Below are 14,628 nucleotides of genomic sequence, written 5' to 3' on the forward strand. Positions count from 1 at the left end.
TAAATCTGTATTAAGCATGACCTAAGGATTAGGTGTCTGATCTGTATAGTATGTTCCATCAAAAATATTTATTACTAGTGCTTTATGCTCCTGAGTAAACATTCATTTTAAATGGAGTTCACTGGGCAGAATTTCCCCTTTAATATAGATAGAAACATTCTTTATCAAAGATTGAGGACACCATTTTGCTAACTGGTAAATAAAAACAAATGTAAATATGTAAGAATGTTTATTTGTTGCACATAACTTTTTGGTATAAAATAAATGTAGAAGTTATCTGTGGAAACCGGCTGCCCTCGTTCTTACACTACAGGATTAAATTTTTTTTTAAGAGAAGCTGAATGAAGTCTTTTTTTTTTTTTTAAGTTGTAGATGGACACAATACCTTTATTTTATTTATTTATTTTTATGCAGTGCTGAGGATCAAACCCAGTGCCTCACATGTGCAAGGCAAGCGCTCTACTGAGCCACAACCCCAGCCCCTGAATGAAAACTTTTTTTAGACTCAGTAGGAACCTTTAAAGTGTGCTTGAAGTGATGCTGCATGTGACCTCATCTCTACAGGTACACTGATCTGATATCAATTTCCCATGGACTCTAGGTCTTAGGATTCCTGTGGGTTTGTGCTGTATGTGGCTCTCAAGAATTAATGACCAAAGGTGCTGGCTGCTTAGAATTCTACTGATGTAGGATGCTTAAGCAGATGTTGTACATGGTTTTCCTGGAGCTCACCCAGATGCTCCATCTGACGGTCCTCTGAAGAGGGAACACCTACAAGATAACGAATCCATTTGAAGTAGAGCTTGGCCATGCTTCACTGAAAGAACAGACCTATCATGTGCTAGACCATGAGGGCCCAAGAATTGGACCCTGTCCCTAATTTGTAAAACATTTATGTGCCTGTTACGTTTAATTTTCTTTAATGTTTGCCAACTAAAGGAACTTTATATATTCTTTGGCATTAAACTGGAACACAAAACTTGATTCCTTTAAAGATCTTACGTTCAGTGGTGACATGAATTTCTGACTTGGTACTTAAGCTGTTTTTAAAAAGTGGTCTGCAGATACCTGGTACAGTCAGGCTGAATTCATTTTGCTGTCTCTTCCACGGAGCTTGGAAAACAGGCTGAAAAGGCAACTGCGAGAGAAGTGAGTCCAGCTCTGCATCCAGAACTGTGTGGCTTCACTGTCTGCCATTTGACTGACACCAAAAGGAATTATTTTCCAAACCAGGACTGATGGAAACTCAAATCTCAGGCATAACGCACTTTATTTGCCTCACTGGACCCTTGTAAGGGAAGGATGGGAAATTCCCTGAGGAAGGCTTCTGTTCTGCAGAAGGCAGGTGGAGGAGTCCGCCTGGAGGTACCAAGGCCTGGAGTGCCATTCACAGACACAGCTGGCCCAGAGGTTTCACTGCAGACAGAGGCACTGGTGTGAGGGAGCCTGTCTGTTGGACTGGGCTGGCCAAGGCTGGAATAAGCACTAGCAACATGTGTCCACATGTAAGCCTCTCTGATGCTTATTTGCCAGGCGACTGGAAGTGGCATGTGGGTGTGTCGATCCCAGCGCAGCACCTCTGTACACCCGCCAGTGCCCGTGGGCCTCGTGGGGGTCTACTCCCCTGGGCTGTTGGGCCCACGAGCACAGGCAGCCCAGTGATGGGGACTCCGTCTGTGACGTGGGTGTTGAAGCCATGGTTTTCTACCTGTCCTGCGCAGCGAAGGCCAAGGAAGAACTGACATGCAGGACCCCACCTGTCTTTGCAGGACAGACCCTTGTGTGAGGGGCCACTGATGCAGACTCTTCCCACTCTAGAAAAGCTTTATTTTGTCTCTGATATCATCCCCTTCTAGCAGGAGTCACCAGAGTCCAGACCAGAAACTGGTGCCATCAACATGGCAAGAGGCACTTGTTCTGTGGGTGTGGAAGTCACCCTTCCTCAGGTGCAGGGTGGTGGGGGTCCTGGAGGTAGTTCTCTGGCTTTACAAAGTGAACGGGCTGTTTCCCAAGCACTGTGACTTCGCCACCGAAGGGTGGTACCTGGTTTCATTGGCGAGTTTCCAGTATCTCTCCCGCAAAAGGAAGGCTGCACTCTTGGGCTGTCGCTGTCTGGTGAAGATGCCCTTTCTATTCCCCACTGGTCTCTGCGGTGCTAAAAAACAAGGCAGAAAGCACTTGAGGTGGCTGACGGGACAACCTGGGAACCAAACTGCAATCAAGCCAGCCACAAAAATGGAGTGTCCGGAGTAGCAGTTTCTTGTTCTGAAGAGTATGGAGCAACACCTTCTAGACCAGAGCATTTAAACACCACTGCCCTCCTATACCACAGGTCTGTTGGGGGGGATTTAAATATGGGTGCGCGGCAAGGCCTGGACCTCCTGCAGAGGCAGCTTTCCCAGGGGACTGGGATGTAGAGCAACAGGACCTGCAATGTGGCTCCACCAGTGGACGAGTGCTCCAGGTGTGCACCTGGTGACCAGCTACTGGGAAGGCTGAGGGAAGAGGGCTCTGAGCTCAGGAGCCAAAGACCAGGCTGGGTAGCATAGTGAGATTCCTGTCTCAAAAAAGACCATTTCTGGGGCTGGGGTTGTGGCTCAGTGGTGGAGCACTTGCCTAGCATGCCTGAGGCACTGGGTTCAATCCCTGGCACCACATAAAAATAAAATAAAGATTTTGTGTCCATGTACAATTAAAAAGTTAATTCTCCCATGATAAGCAAATACCCGGCACCGCTGACATGTCAAATGGAATCTATAAGGTGAGGGTCATGAAAAGGTGACACAACTTGTCCAAGGTCACAGTGTCCCACCACAGAAGGGCCATCCTTGTATCCAGGGCCATGGATCTTAAGCAGCTCGGTCCTTTTTCTGATTCCTCACCTCATCCTGTGTGCTTGTCTGTCCCCCTTCCTTTCGGGTTTCTAGTCACACTTGGACCTACCAGAGGCCTGACTTTCCCCATTGCCATGTCCTCTTGCTCACCCAGCCATGTGAAGGTCGAGTAAGTGAGGAAACTAGAAATCTGAAGGCATGGAAGAAACAGGAAGTGCTGGCCTGGAACCTCACTGAAGCTGCTCATCCAGCCTGACTCAAGAAGGTGCAGATGGACACCCATATTCAGTACATTGGGACTTACCTGTGTTTGGTGAGCCTCCTTTTTGCAAGTTGATAACATAAAACAGACTGAATTGGGTTTCTTGGACTTTGTACCCTTCTCTGAAATAATAGGTGTATCCAAAATTAGATCCAGTCCCCTGGACCCGGGCAGGGCAAGCTGGCCCTTTTTGCCTCAAGATAGGAGACTCTTAAGATGACTTGTGAGCAGGTGCTGATTGCGTTGCTGTTGCTAAGCACGGCCTTATTTTCCTAGCAAGTTCTCCGTGTAGCCCACGTGAACTAAGCCCACTCCTTTGTTCCAGCCTTCTTAGAACCAGATGCCCAGAACTGAAAAGCTAACCTGAAGAAATGAGAAGTGGTACATTGCACAAGTCACAGGGCCACTTACACTGGTTAGTCATGAAATCGGCAAAGTTCCAGATGAGCTCTCCAACCACATATTCTTTGCGTTTTTGGTCCAGAACCAAATGATACTGCTCTAATAGACTTTTCTGGTACTCCTCAGTGAACATAAGAGGCGGATCCTGGGATTCAAGGCAGAGAGAAGAGTCAGAACTGGCAGAACCAAAAATGTTAGATAAAAATAAAGATCCACTTGACAGTGACCAAAATAACTGTCCCTGCAGTGGGCCATGGTGACTGCAAGACTCAGCTATGGTGTGCTGTAACCCAGAGTCGAACCCATAAGTTAGTAGTTACTGTATTTATAAGCATAACTTGAGCTTTGCCTTGTCGTTTTTCCGAATCTGAAAGCCAAACGGCCCTGCAGTGAAGTCTTGAGTTTAAGCAGCCTCGTCTGAGAATTAGCGTGCCCCCAGTTCTACACACTGCAGCTCCACCTGGAGCTGGCCTGGGCAGCAGCTGCTGAAGCAGTCGTTCATTCAGCGGTTAACCTAGTGTCCACCTGTGTGACTGGCACTGGTGACAGTGATAAACAGAAAAGGCAAGCACGCTGCAAGGGGACCAAGCTCCAAGTCAGCACAGGGAAGGGGTATGCAGAGCAGGGCTGGGCAGTATGCAGCACGCCTGGCAGACAGGGCCAGAGGCCCTTTCCAGGCTCTCACTGAATGCTCTAGTAGGTGCTCCTATGTGTCAAGGTGCAGGACCTCATGATGGAAGGATGTTCTTGGGGCACACAGTCCAAGTGTCCACCTCAGGGGCCTCCTGGGAGATGGGGTCTCTCAGGTGCTCCAGGGTACAGCAGTCATTCAGAAGAGAAGGCCCTGCTGGGTTTGACTCTGCTCCAGCGAGAGGAGCTGAAAGAGGAGCCAAGCTATGTCCATTTCAAAGCCGAGTCTTCACAAGGTCTAAACAGGCTTCAGCAACTCAGGCCCTAAGCAACTTGTGAGACCTTGTCTCAAAATTTAAAAATAAATAAATGGCTGGGCTGTGGCTCAGTGGTTAAGTGCCTCTGGGTTCAATCCCTAGTATGAAAGTGGGGGAGAAAAAAATGCTGAGTCTGAGGGGAGGGGAGGGCAGGGCAGGGTGCCGGGCACCTGCTCATGGAGGTGGAGCTACACGTCTAAAGCAGCGGCATGGTCACACAGCTACCTAACCCCAAGTGAAGGCAGCCTTGCCGGTCACAGCTCATGTGTACCTGGAAGCTACTGTTGTGGCAGCACAGATGGAGACATCTCTGTTGTTACAAAGGGTCTGTCACACCATCCTGGACCCCTCAACCTATTCAGACAGGAGCTGCATACCATGCACTCTTCCCTGCTCTGCTAGTCAGTGGGAGTGGCCTTCTCTGCGAGCAGGATAGCAGAGTCCACTGAGTGAACCAGAGCTCAACAGTGACAGCAGAGGACGGGTGCGGATCATGGACTGGCTGTGACTCAAGAGTCCACACAGGGCCAGGCAGGTGGCCACGCCTGTAACCCCAGCTACTTGGGAGGCTGAAGCAGGCGGATCACAAGGCTCAGGCCAGCCGGGGCAGATGAACAAGGCTATAAGCAACTCAGAACCTGTGGGAAAAGTGCTGCTGGGTTCAAACCCCAGCTGGAAAAGAGGTTTTTTAAAAGAATCACATAAGAAACGCCCTCCACACACAAGGCAAAGTGGCTAATTTTTGAGGAAGTGAGTCTTCTCCCAAGACCTCACCCACTCCTATGGGCACTCAGCACTAGTGTGCTGCCTACAGCTGGGACGGGTACCAACAGCTAACCCTGCCTGGGCGGGCAAGGTGGACCCCCTGACGGGGGCCAGCCAAGCTGACCCTGGAACTCGGATGACTGGCACTGCTGTGGGCAGCCTAGGCAGGAACAGGGGAGCCTGGGGTACAGCAAAGGGCAATCAGTGCTCCATCCCACAGGCCAGCAAAAGCCAGCGCCAGGACACCCACGGTGGGTCAGCCAGCAAGATGACAGGCATTTGGAGGGTGGCTGTCCAGAAAGGAGGCTGCCTCTCGGGCCAAGCAAGGTAGAGGCCTGACCACTGGCAGCAGGGCAGGTGCTGGAGAGTTGGGAGGACCCCTGTCCAAACAAAGGGCAGGGAGGCTGGGAGAGGTAAGTGAAGAACTCTGTCCACCTCATGGAGGTGAGTGAAGGACTGCAAGGGCTCTGCCCACCTCGTGGAGTTGAGTGAAGGACTGCACGGCTCTGCTCACCTCGTGGAACCCCGCAATGGTCTCTGCACCATACTCGCTCTGAATGATGGGTTTGTGGTAGGTCCTGTACCAGCCCTCAAACTGGGTGCGCAGCTGCAGCTGTATCACCTCTAAGTGCCCATAATCGTGATACCAGGAGTAGTAGCTGTTCACACAGATTACGTCCACATAGGGAGCCTGGGACAGAGTGACAAAGGCTGTTTACTAGCCAGGTTGTATCAGAGAAGTCACCCAGGGGCTGCAGGAGATGCCCCACAGGTAGGAAAGGTGGCCATGAGTGACCAGGTGGGGCCAGTAACATGCTGGGCAGGTGCTCTGAGCTGGCCTCGGAGGCCCAACCCTCAGCGGGGTCCAGGGCCCTAACCCAGCTGGATTCTGCTGCTGAGGTGGTGCTCCCACATCTTGTCCTGGAGGCCCACTGGATGCAGCTCTTCCAGAGGACCTAGGGCTGTGCATGCGCTGAGGGCACACTGCAGAGCTCCCCCCCAGCTCACCATGGCGTCCCAAGGTGGCTCCTGGGCTCCCTGGGGAACTGGTGATAGGAAGAGGGGGCCACTGCACAGTGAAGACTTCTGCACCCAGCTAGCGCACCTAACCTCACGGGGACACACCTGTCTAGTAGAAGAAGCAGTCCTTCCGGCGGGCCACAGCCCCTTCCTTCCTAGACTGCGGCAGGCGGAAGCTGGGGAGGCTGGTGCAGGCACCACCTTCCTCTGACCCAGACTCCACCAGAGGAGTCTGGCGCTCTCCCTGGAGGCTAAGCACAGGGCGCCCAGCAAAGCCTTCCCCGACACATGGCAGACCATAAAGGAAGCGCTGCTGCCCAGGCTCGAGGACGCAGCCTGTACTGCTGTGGAGGTGGTGTTCTGGAGAGGCGGCAAGGGCCTGGGGGCTCGGGGGCTCTCCATCCCCGCCCAGGGGGCCCTTCCTACTGCTCTTACTATCACACCTGCTTCTACACTCCCCCTGGTTCCTGGTGAAGAGCCTTCCCTTGTGCCATGTTTACAGCTCCCACACAAACTCAAGCCCAGAACAGTGGGCCCAGCAGCTCTGAGTGCCCATCACACAGGTCCCATCTGAAGGGAGCCACTTGGTCACTGCAGGCCCTGTGCAGCTTCTTAAGAACTCAGGTTCCCACCCTGAGGTACCTGGGAACCTCAGGATCCCATCTGGACTTCTGAAAAGCTTCCCACAGTGACGGGTGCTCAGCCAGGAGGACTCAGCACCCTAGACCTTTGACTCGACTTCTCGAGCTTGTTAACTGGGGTGCAGAGGACGTGGAGTCCAGACTAAACACAGCACATGGCCCTTTGCCCAGCCTCTTTGGATTTAGAAGCCACACTGGCTGGCCAGAAAGCGCTCTTTGACTATCTGTGGAAATGGCGGGATGCTAACGGAGCCTTGCAGCAGCAGGTGTTGGCAAACACCAGGACAGAGGACACGGGCGAGGAAGGTGTGCAGCTCACCCCCAGGTCCCCTTCGAAGTTGGAGTTGGTCACGAAGGTCACAGGCCGGGTGGGATCCAAGGCTTTGGTGTGGGCAATCACTGTTCTGAGCAAGGAGGACAGAGGACAGGCTGTGAGCCTGGGAAGGGCCTTCAGTCACATCTCCCTCTGCCCCACCTGCCCAGGTACCCCAAGGCCGCCACTCCTGCCGGCCTCGGAAGGCGTCAGCAAGCCCAGCACTGCCCCTGGGCTGGGTAGCATTGTGAACCTGAGAAGCTCTTGGTTGTAGGAAGGGCAGTGTCAGGATGGGATATTTGTCCTTACAACAGTCAGGGCACTGCCCTGTGCCTGTTCTCAGCAAGGCTCACAGGCTAAGGGCAGAGGTGCCAGGAGCAGAGTCGGGCACAGGCAAAAGGACAAACTAAAAGGGCAAGTGACAGCAAGGGTCACGAAAGGGCGGCACATGGGGGACCTCGTCTGGTCTAGAGAATCAGGGGCAGCCTCCCTGAAGAAATGGCACAGTGTGGCGTCAGGCTGACCAGGCAGAATGGAGAAGAGGCTCCTGGTAGAGGGAGCCGAGCAGGCTGCCCTGTCCCTGGCCATGCCTGCTTTCCTCCTTCCTTACATCCTCTTCCTTTACACCCCCCTTCCCCTCTGAAAGCTGTGGTTTCCACAGGGACACCTTAGACCCACATGTGGGAACAGCCTGCAAGCCCGGCTGGGCCTCCTTCCCTGTGTCCAGGAGCCAGCCTCCCCTCCTCCCTGCCAGCAGGGCCGGGTTGGGCTCAAAGCACTCCTGGGCTGGGCGCATTCGCCTCGGGGAGTTTCTGTGGCCTGGCACCTCTACAGCAAGGGGTAGCCTGCCACAAGTGACAGCCCTGGGACTAAGAAAGGAGGAATGCCCCCAGGCAGCAGCCACAGCAAGTCCTCTACTTCAAGGAAACTGCTCCGAAGGTGCCACAGTCCTCCCCAGTGACTTGGGGATCAGGGCAGGAGCTACGGGCATCTGGAGAAAGGGAGCATGAATTTAGATGACCTGGACCTGTAACTTTAGCCTGTTACATACGCACACCATTGAAAAACCTGTTTCACTGTGTGCCTACAGTTGGGCACAGTGGCGCACACCTGTAATCCCAGCTATGCAGGAGGCTGAGGCCGAAGGATTGAAAGTGCAAAGCCAACCTCAGCAAATTGTTGAGGCCTTAAGCAACTTAGTGAGACTCTGTCTTAAAATAAAATGTAAAATCAGACTGGGGATGTGGCTCAGTGGCTGAACACCCCAAGATTCAATCCCCAGTACCAAAAACAAAACAATCAAAACATTGTGTGCCTAGATTAATTGGCTCTATTACGTCCAACTCCACTTTACAGTTGAAACCAGAGCAGCAGAGAGTGTTTTTATGCCTGGGGTTGGTTGGTTTGGGGGAGTTTTTGGTGTGGGCTTTTTGCTTGTTTTTTAGTTTGGGCAATTGAACCTAGGGGTGCTCTACCTCCGAGGTACACCCCCAGTCTTTTTTTTTTCCTAATTTTTTATTTTGAGGCAGGGCCTCCCTAAGTAGCCAAAACTGGCCTCTAACTCACCATCTTCCTGCCTCAGTCTCCCAAGCCGCTGGGATTGCAGGAGCAGTACCACTCAGCTTTCAAGTACTATTTTATAGGTGACTCTCATTTTGTCACCAGCCATGTCTTTAATTTAAAGTTACAGATACCAACAACACTTCAGGGGTGAATGGAAGATACAGGGTCTCACCAGGTTGAAAACCTCGACTGGTGTGTGGAGCCCTGAGCTGACCTAGCCCAGCCAGGCTCCGCTGAGGCCCAGGCGGTACTTACTTCAAGTAGTAGCCCGCGGGCTTCAGGGAGGAGGTGGGCTCGTTGGCCACAGACCACATCACCACGGCCGGGTGGTTCTTGTCCCTGCGCACCAGCTCCTCCATCACCTGCAGGTGGTGCTGCAGGGACGCGTTGCCATAGCTCTGGCTGCGGAGCAGAAGAGGGCGTCGGCAAGGCCGGCAGTGCGGCCAGGCATGCGGGGCCGGGCATGCAGGGCTGGAGGGCCACACTCACGGCAGCACGATGCCCACGCCCGGACACTCGTCGATGACCACGATCCCGTAGCGGTCGCAGAGCTGCATCACCTCCTCGGCATAGGGGTAGTGGCTGGTACGGAAGGCGTTGGCGCCCAGCCAGCGCAGCAGGTTGAAGTCCTTCATCAGCAGGGCCCAGTCGAAGCCCTTCCCCCGGACCTGGGCGCCCCCACAGAGCAGAGTGACACCCGCGGCCAGGGCTGGCCCGCCACAGCCAGAACTGCGACCGGACTCCAGCCGTGTGCAGGTGAGCTGCCCTCCAGGACCTCAGGCCACTGGGGCAGGTGGGAGGAGAGGATGGTGACAGAAACAGCCCCCCAGGGCACAGGGCCGCAACTCACGTCTGAATCCTCATGTTTGTTGACCCCGTGGAAATAGAAGGGTTTCCCATTAATGAGGAACTGGCTCTCTGTGACTGCCACTGTGCGAATCCCGACGGGGAGGGTGTAGAAATCGGCCACTGGCCCGACCTCGGTCTGCGCGGTCATGCGCACCTGTGGGAGCCAAGCAGCCAGAGCACAGGGTGGGCCACAGACCGAGCCCACCGGCCCGGACAGGAAGGCCCCCTTTTTCGTGGTACTGGGGGCTGAGAGCAGGCACTCTGCCACTGACCTACATCCCCAGTCCCTTTTACTATTGAGACAGGATCTCGCCAAATTGCTGAGGTTGGCCTCAAACTCCTGCCTCAGCCTCCTGAATAGTGGGACTGCAGGTCTGAGCCACTGCATCCAACTGGGAAGGTCCCTGGTACACCACAAGCCCCACCTTTGGGCCTGCAAGCAGAAACATCTCCTAAAAGTGAGAGGTTCTGCTTTTTGCAAGGAAGAATCACCCCAGCCCTGCCTCTGGGGCCTGCTCTTCAAAGCTGGGCCTCTCCACCAACGGATAAAAAAAGAAAGCCCAAGGGACCAGCCAGCCCGCCCACCTGTCCTAGGCCTGCTGAAGCCAGGGCCACGAGATGGGAGCAAAAGGCCCCCTTCAACGCCAATCCTAAACCACCCTTACCTCCAGTGAGTACAGGTAGGCCGGGTGCTCATGCATCAGGTATGGCCACCAGAGATGGGCTGCAGGCACCTGCAGCTGGCCCCGGCCCCCAGCGCCATCAGCTACCACTCTGCCATCTGCATCCAGAAGACGCACATCCAGCTGCACATGTTCACTGCCCTGGGTGAAGATCTGGTAATTCACCAGCCCTGCAAGGAACAAGAGATCAGGCCAGGGAGAGTAGGCTAATGGGGGGGGGGGGGGGGCGAGATTCTCAATGGAGCTCAGTGTCTGTGAGAGAAGAGGGGGGCACAGGACCCTCATCCCGAGCTACACCATTTTAGGCAGGACCCCCCTCTCCCTGAACCTCCTGTCTTCAAAGTGAGGTCAACCAGGTGATTTCTCAAGGCCTTGATGGTTCCCATTTCAGCTTCTAAGTAGATGGGAGCTTGTGGGGGTCGAGAGCCCTTTTCCTAGGATCTTTCCAAACAGCGAATAAAGCCTCTCTAGGCCCAGCTGAGGGCAGAGGCTGCCAGGAGCCCTCACCAGTGTCTTGATCCACTCCAGTGGTGACCGTGATGTCGTCGATGTAGGTGGTAGGCGTCGTGTAGAGAATCACAGACCGATGCAGTCCCGCATAGTTGAAGAAGTCAAAGTTTATGTCCTGGACAAAGTAGCCCTTAGGATACCTAGGTGGGGGACAGTGATCATGTGTCCTTGCTCTGGATCCTCTGACCTCAACTCACATCTCCCTGGCCTCCCCAGATCTAAGGCCTTAATTCTGCAAAAGCCACCCTGTTCCCAGCAGGAAGACCTCTGGGCAGGTGGGAGGGGGACCAGGGGACAGGCTGCTGCTCACTTGGAGGTATCGGTCTTGTAGAGGATGGTCCCTGGCGGCAGGGTGTGGGGGGTGAGTGTGTTGTTGATGGCGATGGTAATGCGGCAAGAGGACAGGGGCCCACTCTGCACCAGCTTGCTGATGTCAGCCTCGAAGGGGAGGTGGCCCCCCTCATGCTCTGCCACATGGACCCCGTTCACCCACTGCAGACACAAGGAGGGCCACCAGGCCAGAGCTTAAAGAGGGGGCCCTACAGTCTCAGGTTCTCCCTCACATAAGGACCCACATGTAGGGGCCAAGGGGCCTGCCAGAAGCCCCCTGCCACACCAGCCTGGTGAGAGGAAGGGAGAGCCAAAGGAGATAAGGCAATGTGTCCCACCTGCAGCTCAGACCCCACACTGGGGTATGAATGTCCCCCTACTGTTCCACCCAGACGGTGGGCTATCAGGTGACAGTTGGGAGCCAGTCAACCCCAGGCATGCTCAGCAGCATGACTGCCCACCCCCGCCTGCTGCCCCCTGCACTGACCACAATGGCATAGTAGTGGGCGCTGCCAATCCTCAGCACCACTCTTGTGCCCAGGTCTTGGGTCCACCGCTGAGGCAGGACTGCCTCCCGTTCATACCACACCCAGCCAACAAAGCTCCGAAGCTGTGCATCTTGGCCCACGTCGTTGAAGCTGGAGGGGACTGGCATGTCCAGGGTGGGCCCCGACTGGGAGAGAAGAGTCAGGTCAGGTCCAGTCCCCTAGGCCCTAGGCCCACCGTCCTGCACTGGCACACTCCCCAACACCTGGCACAGCTCTGACACACAAAAGGGACTATGAACAATTGGATCACTTGCTGGCCTCAGCAATGCCAGTATGGTTTGTGGGGAGACGGTGGTGGTCAGAAGAGCTCCCTCAGGGCAGAGAGCACCAGGGCCAAGATCTCCATGGATCGGGGTGAGCCAGGGGTCAGCTCGGCCAGGGGCAGGAAGGGCCACCCCCTGACTCAGAGGCAGATGACCGGCTGACAAGAGAGGAAGGCTAGCAGGGCCGGGCCCCTGGGCTGAGGAAGCCCCCGTCGGTAATGCTGGCGGCAGGCCGGCTCCTCACTTCCTCCTCTGCTGAGCAAAGTGGGAAAGGGAGAGGAAGGCGCGGGCGCCCTGCTGGCCCCGTCTGCGCACCCGCACGCGGCCGGGGAGCTGGGCAGGGGTCCTGGTAGTTGGGGGGCCAGCACCCGTACTCTCCCTGAGCGCTGGAAGCCACGGTCCCTCTTGCCTGGGCCAAGGTGGCCCCAGAAGTCCAGGCTGGCCCCTGCGGCGCCCCGCTGCGCTCTGAGCCGCGGACACCGCTCGGCAACGCCCGCCCGCCCTGCGCCGCCGCGGCCCCCGGTCCGCAGACCCCGCGCCGGACCGCGGCCCCGCCGTGCAGCGCGCACCTCGCGCAGCGGCCGCCGGTACCACTGCTGCTCAAAGCCCAGGCGCCGGCCGTCGGAGAGGTCGGCGCGGAAGCTCCAGAGCCCGTCCAGGTCCTTGCGCTCGCGCGACGGGCTCTCGCGCGGGTACAGCATCCCGCCCTGCAGCGCTAGCGCGCAGCCCCAGAGCAGCGGGCCCAGCGCCCAGGCGCCCGCCACCCTCCGGCCCATGGCTCCGCGGCGCCCGCAGTCTGCCGGACCAGGGCATCACGTGGCCCCGCGAGACCGCCCGCGCGAGCGGGTCCGGGGCGCGCGCCCGGAGCCGAGGCAGCTCCCCGGCGCCCCCAGCGGAAGGCCGGGTGCCTGCAAGGACGCTGCCCAATCCCAGGCCTGGTGTCTGCGAGGTCACTACCCTCCTCGGAGCAGGGACCCTAGGCAAGGTCACTGCCCAACTCCTGGGCCGGGACCCAGCGCGGGGTCCTCGCCCGACCTGGGGCCGAACCCAGCAGGCGGGAGATCATTGCCCGCCCTGGGGCCTGGACCCAGCCGGCCCAATCGCACAAGGTTTCCGTGTGTTTGTTCTGACTTCAGGTCACCACAGCAGCCTTCTGATGCTGGACTTTGATGCTGAAAGTGCAGTTCCCAGAAGAGTGAAAATGTAGAAGCCAACAAAGGATGAACAGTCCTCCGAATGCTTGCAATGTGAAATAAGCGGAATATGAGGCAAAATAAATACAGTTTTCTGGGTATAAACCCAGGGCGTCTGGCATGCCAAGCAAGTGTTCAACCACTAAGCCGAAATAGGGTAGAAGAAACAGGACAGGTAGAAAGAACTCAAAGGGAAGGAAACAGGGACTGTGGCTTTAAATCCAAAAACCCGTGAACTCCCCATCCTTCACCTCCAGATCTGTCTTTTTCCAGGCCTGAGTTCTTACAGAGTGCTGTCAGTCCACTTAATAGGTACTTACTTACTAAATTTGTTTTCAGAATGTGCTTTTATTTATGTGTTGGATATGGAAAATGACAAACCCCAAACAGTATGGCCCAGGGACAGGGAATGAGGCAGAAGGCAATACATTGATCCTTTCCTAGTACAATCTTCCCCAGTGACAAGACAGGTCCCCAGGAGGAGATATCCATTGAGTCTGAAATGACACTCTCTGGGAAGAGGCCAAAGCATTGATCCTTCCCTAGACAAATCCTTTCCCAGATACCGACCACTGACCCCAGACCCTCCATCTGGCTCAGTAAAGATAAATCCCAGATACTGAAGCAGGACTCCAAGATGGCAGAGGCAGGGTACAAGCTGGAGGTGAGTCATGTCCCTGTTTACAAGTCCTATCGCTGTGATACTTCCTGCCACAGGTTGGGTATTCGGAAACCGGTCACTTGTAATCAGGCGTCACAAGGTAACCAGTGGGAGCAGATGGGGTAAGGTCCTCAATTCTGTCCCCACAGGGGAGAGAGCATAAAAGACCAGGGTTTCTGGACCTGGGGCGGTGAGCCCCTGTGGGCCACTGCACCTGCCTTATGGAGTGCTACTTCTTCCTTCCCCTCCATGAAGTGCACTTGGCTTATTCCTTCTGTGTGTCTTGCTCAATTCTTTTTTCACATCCCCAAGAACCTGGACCCCAAGTGGACACCCAGACATAACAACGCCATTCCACTCGTCTCTCCAGTGGCCTTCTCATGCCCTCTATGAAATTTCCCCAGATCAGTGAGCCTATTTTGCAATTCTGTGATTCTTAAAATTCAAATCCATGAATGGGGTTGTGGCTCAGTGGTAGAGCACTCATCTGGCACATGCAAGGCCCTGGGTTCGATCCTCAGCACCACATAAAAATGAATAAACAAAATAAAACTATTGTGTACAACTAAAAAATAAACATTTTTTAAAAATTCAAATCCATTCTTTCTTTCTCCATTTTTCATTTTTATTTTTTGAATTTTTTTAGTTGTTGATAGACCTTTGTTTTATTTATTTATTTTTATGTGGTGCTGAGAATCAAACCCAGTGCCTCACACATGCCAGACAAGTGTGCTACTGCAGAGCCACAGCCACAGCCTGAATTTTTGTTGTTTTTTTTTTAATTGGTTCTTCTACCCACATTTAAAATTGAATTATAATTGCTAACCACGCTAGTGCTGTTCAC

The 14,628-nt window shown here is 54.7% G+C and overlaps 1 protein-coding gene across 3 annotated transcripts; it reads right to left on the bottom strand.

The window, feature by feature from the left end:
* Nucleotides 1-39: 39 nt before the first annotated feature.
* Nucleotides 40-12,774, bottom strand: GUSB (glucuronidase beta). 3 transcript variants are annotated; one of them, XM_081298964.1, is made up of 13 exons: nucleotides 12,500-12,774; nucleotides 11,607-11,792; nucleotides 11,100-11,281; nucleotides 10,787-10,929; nucleotides 10,262-10,449; nucleotides 9,598-9,750; nucleotides 9,237-9,415; nucleotides 9,003-9,149; nucleotides 7,191-7,275; nucleotides 5,725-5,901; nucleotides 3,508-3,643; nucleotides 2,044-2,155; nucleotides 40-771 (listed from the first exon to the last, which is right to left on the bottom strand). In XM_081298964.1, the coding sequence occupies exons 1-13, from the start codon at nucleotides 12,704-12,706 to the stop codon at nucleotides 729-731; spliced, it is 1,938 nt and encodes a 645-aa protein (XP_081155090.1). In that variant the 5' UTR covers nucleotides 12,707-12,774; the 3' UTR covers nucleotides 40-728. The 3 variants fall into 3 exon arrangements, with proteins under 3 accessions (XP_081155090.1, XP_081155089.1, XP_081155091.1); XM_081298963.1 differs by lacking the exon at nucleotides 40-771 and having other exon boundaries at nucleotides 1,254-2,155; nucleotides 12,500-12,773; XM_081298965.1 differs by lacking the exons at nucleotides 40-771; nucleotides 11,100-11,281; nucleotides 12,500-12,774 and having other exon boundaries at nucleotides 1,254-2,155; nucleotides 11,607-11,749.
* Nucleotides 12,775-14,628: the final 1,854 nt, after the last annotated feature.

This window comes from Spermophilus citellus (assembly GCF_964194105.1).
Source record: "Spermophilus citellus genome assembly, chromosome: 6".
NCBI classification, from domain to species: domain Eukaryota; kingdom Metazoa; phylum Chordata; class Mammalia; order Rodentia; family Sciuridae; genus Spermophilus; species Spermophilus citellus.

Excerpts from the sequence above, each read along its gene's own strand:
- GUSB (XM_081298963.1), bottom strand. The coding sequence starts at position 12,706 with ATGGGCCGGAGGGTGGCGGGCGCCTGGGCGCTGGGCCCGCTGCTCTGG. Across the intron at positions 11,282-11,606 it reads CCCACTACTATGCCATTGTG|TGGGTGAACGGGGTCCATGT; the intron begins GTCAGTGCAGGG and ends TTGTGTCTGCAG. Across the intron at positions 5,902-7,190 it reads ACTTCGAAGGGGACCTGGGG|GCTCCCTATGTGGACGTAAT; the intron begins GTGAGCTGCACA and ends ACTCTGTCCCAG.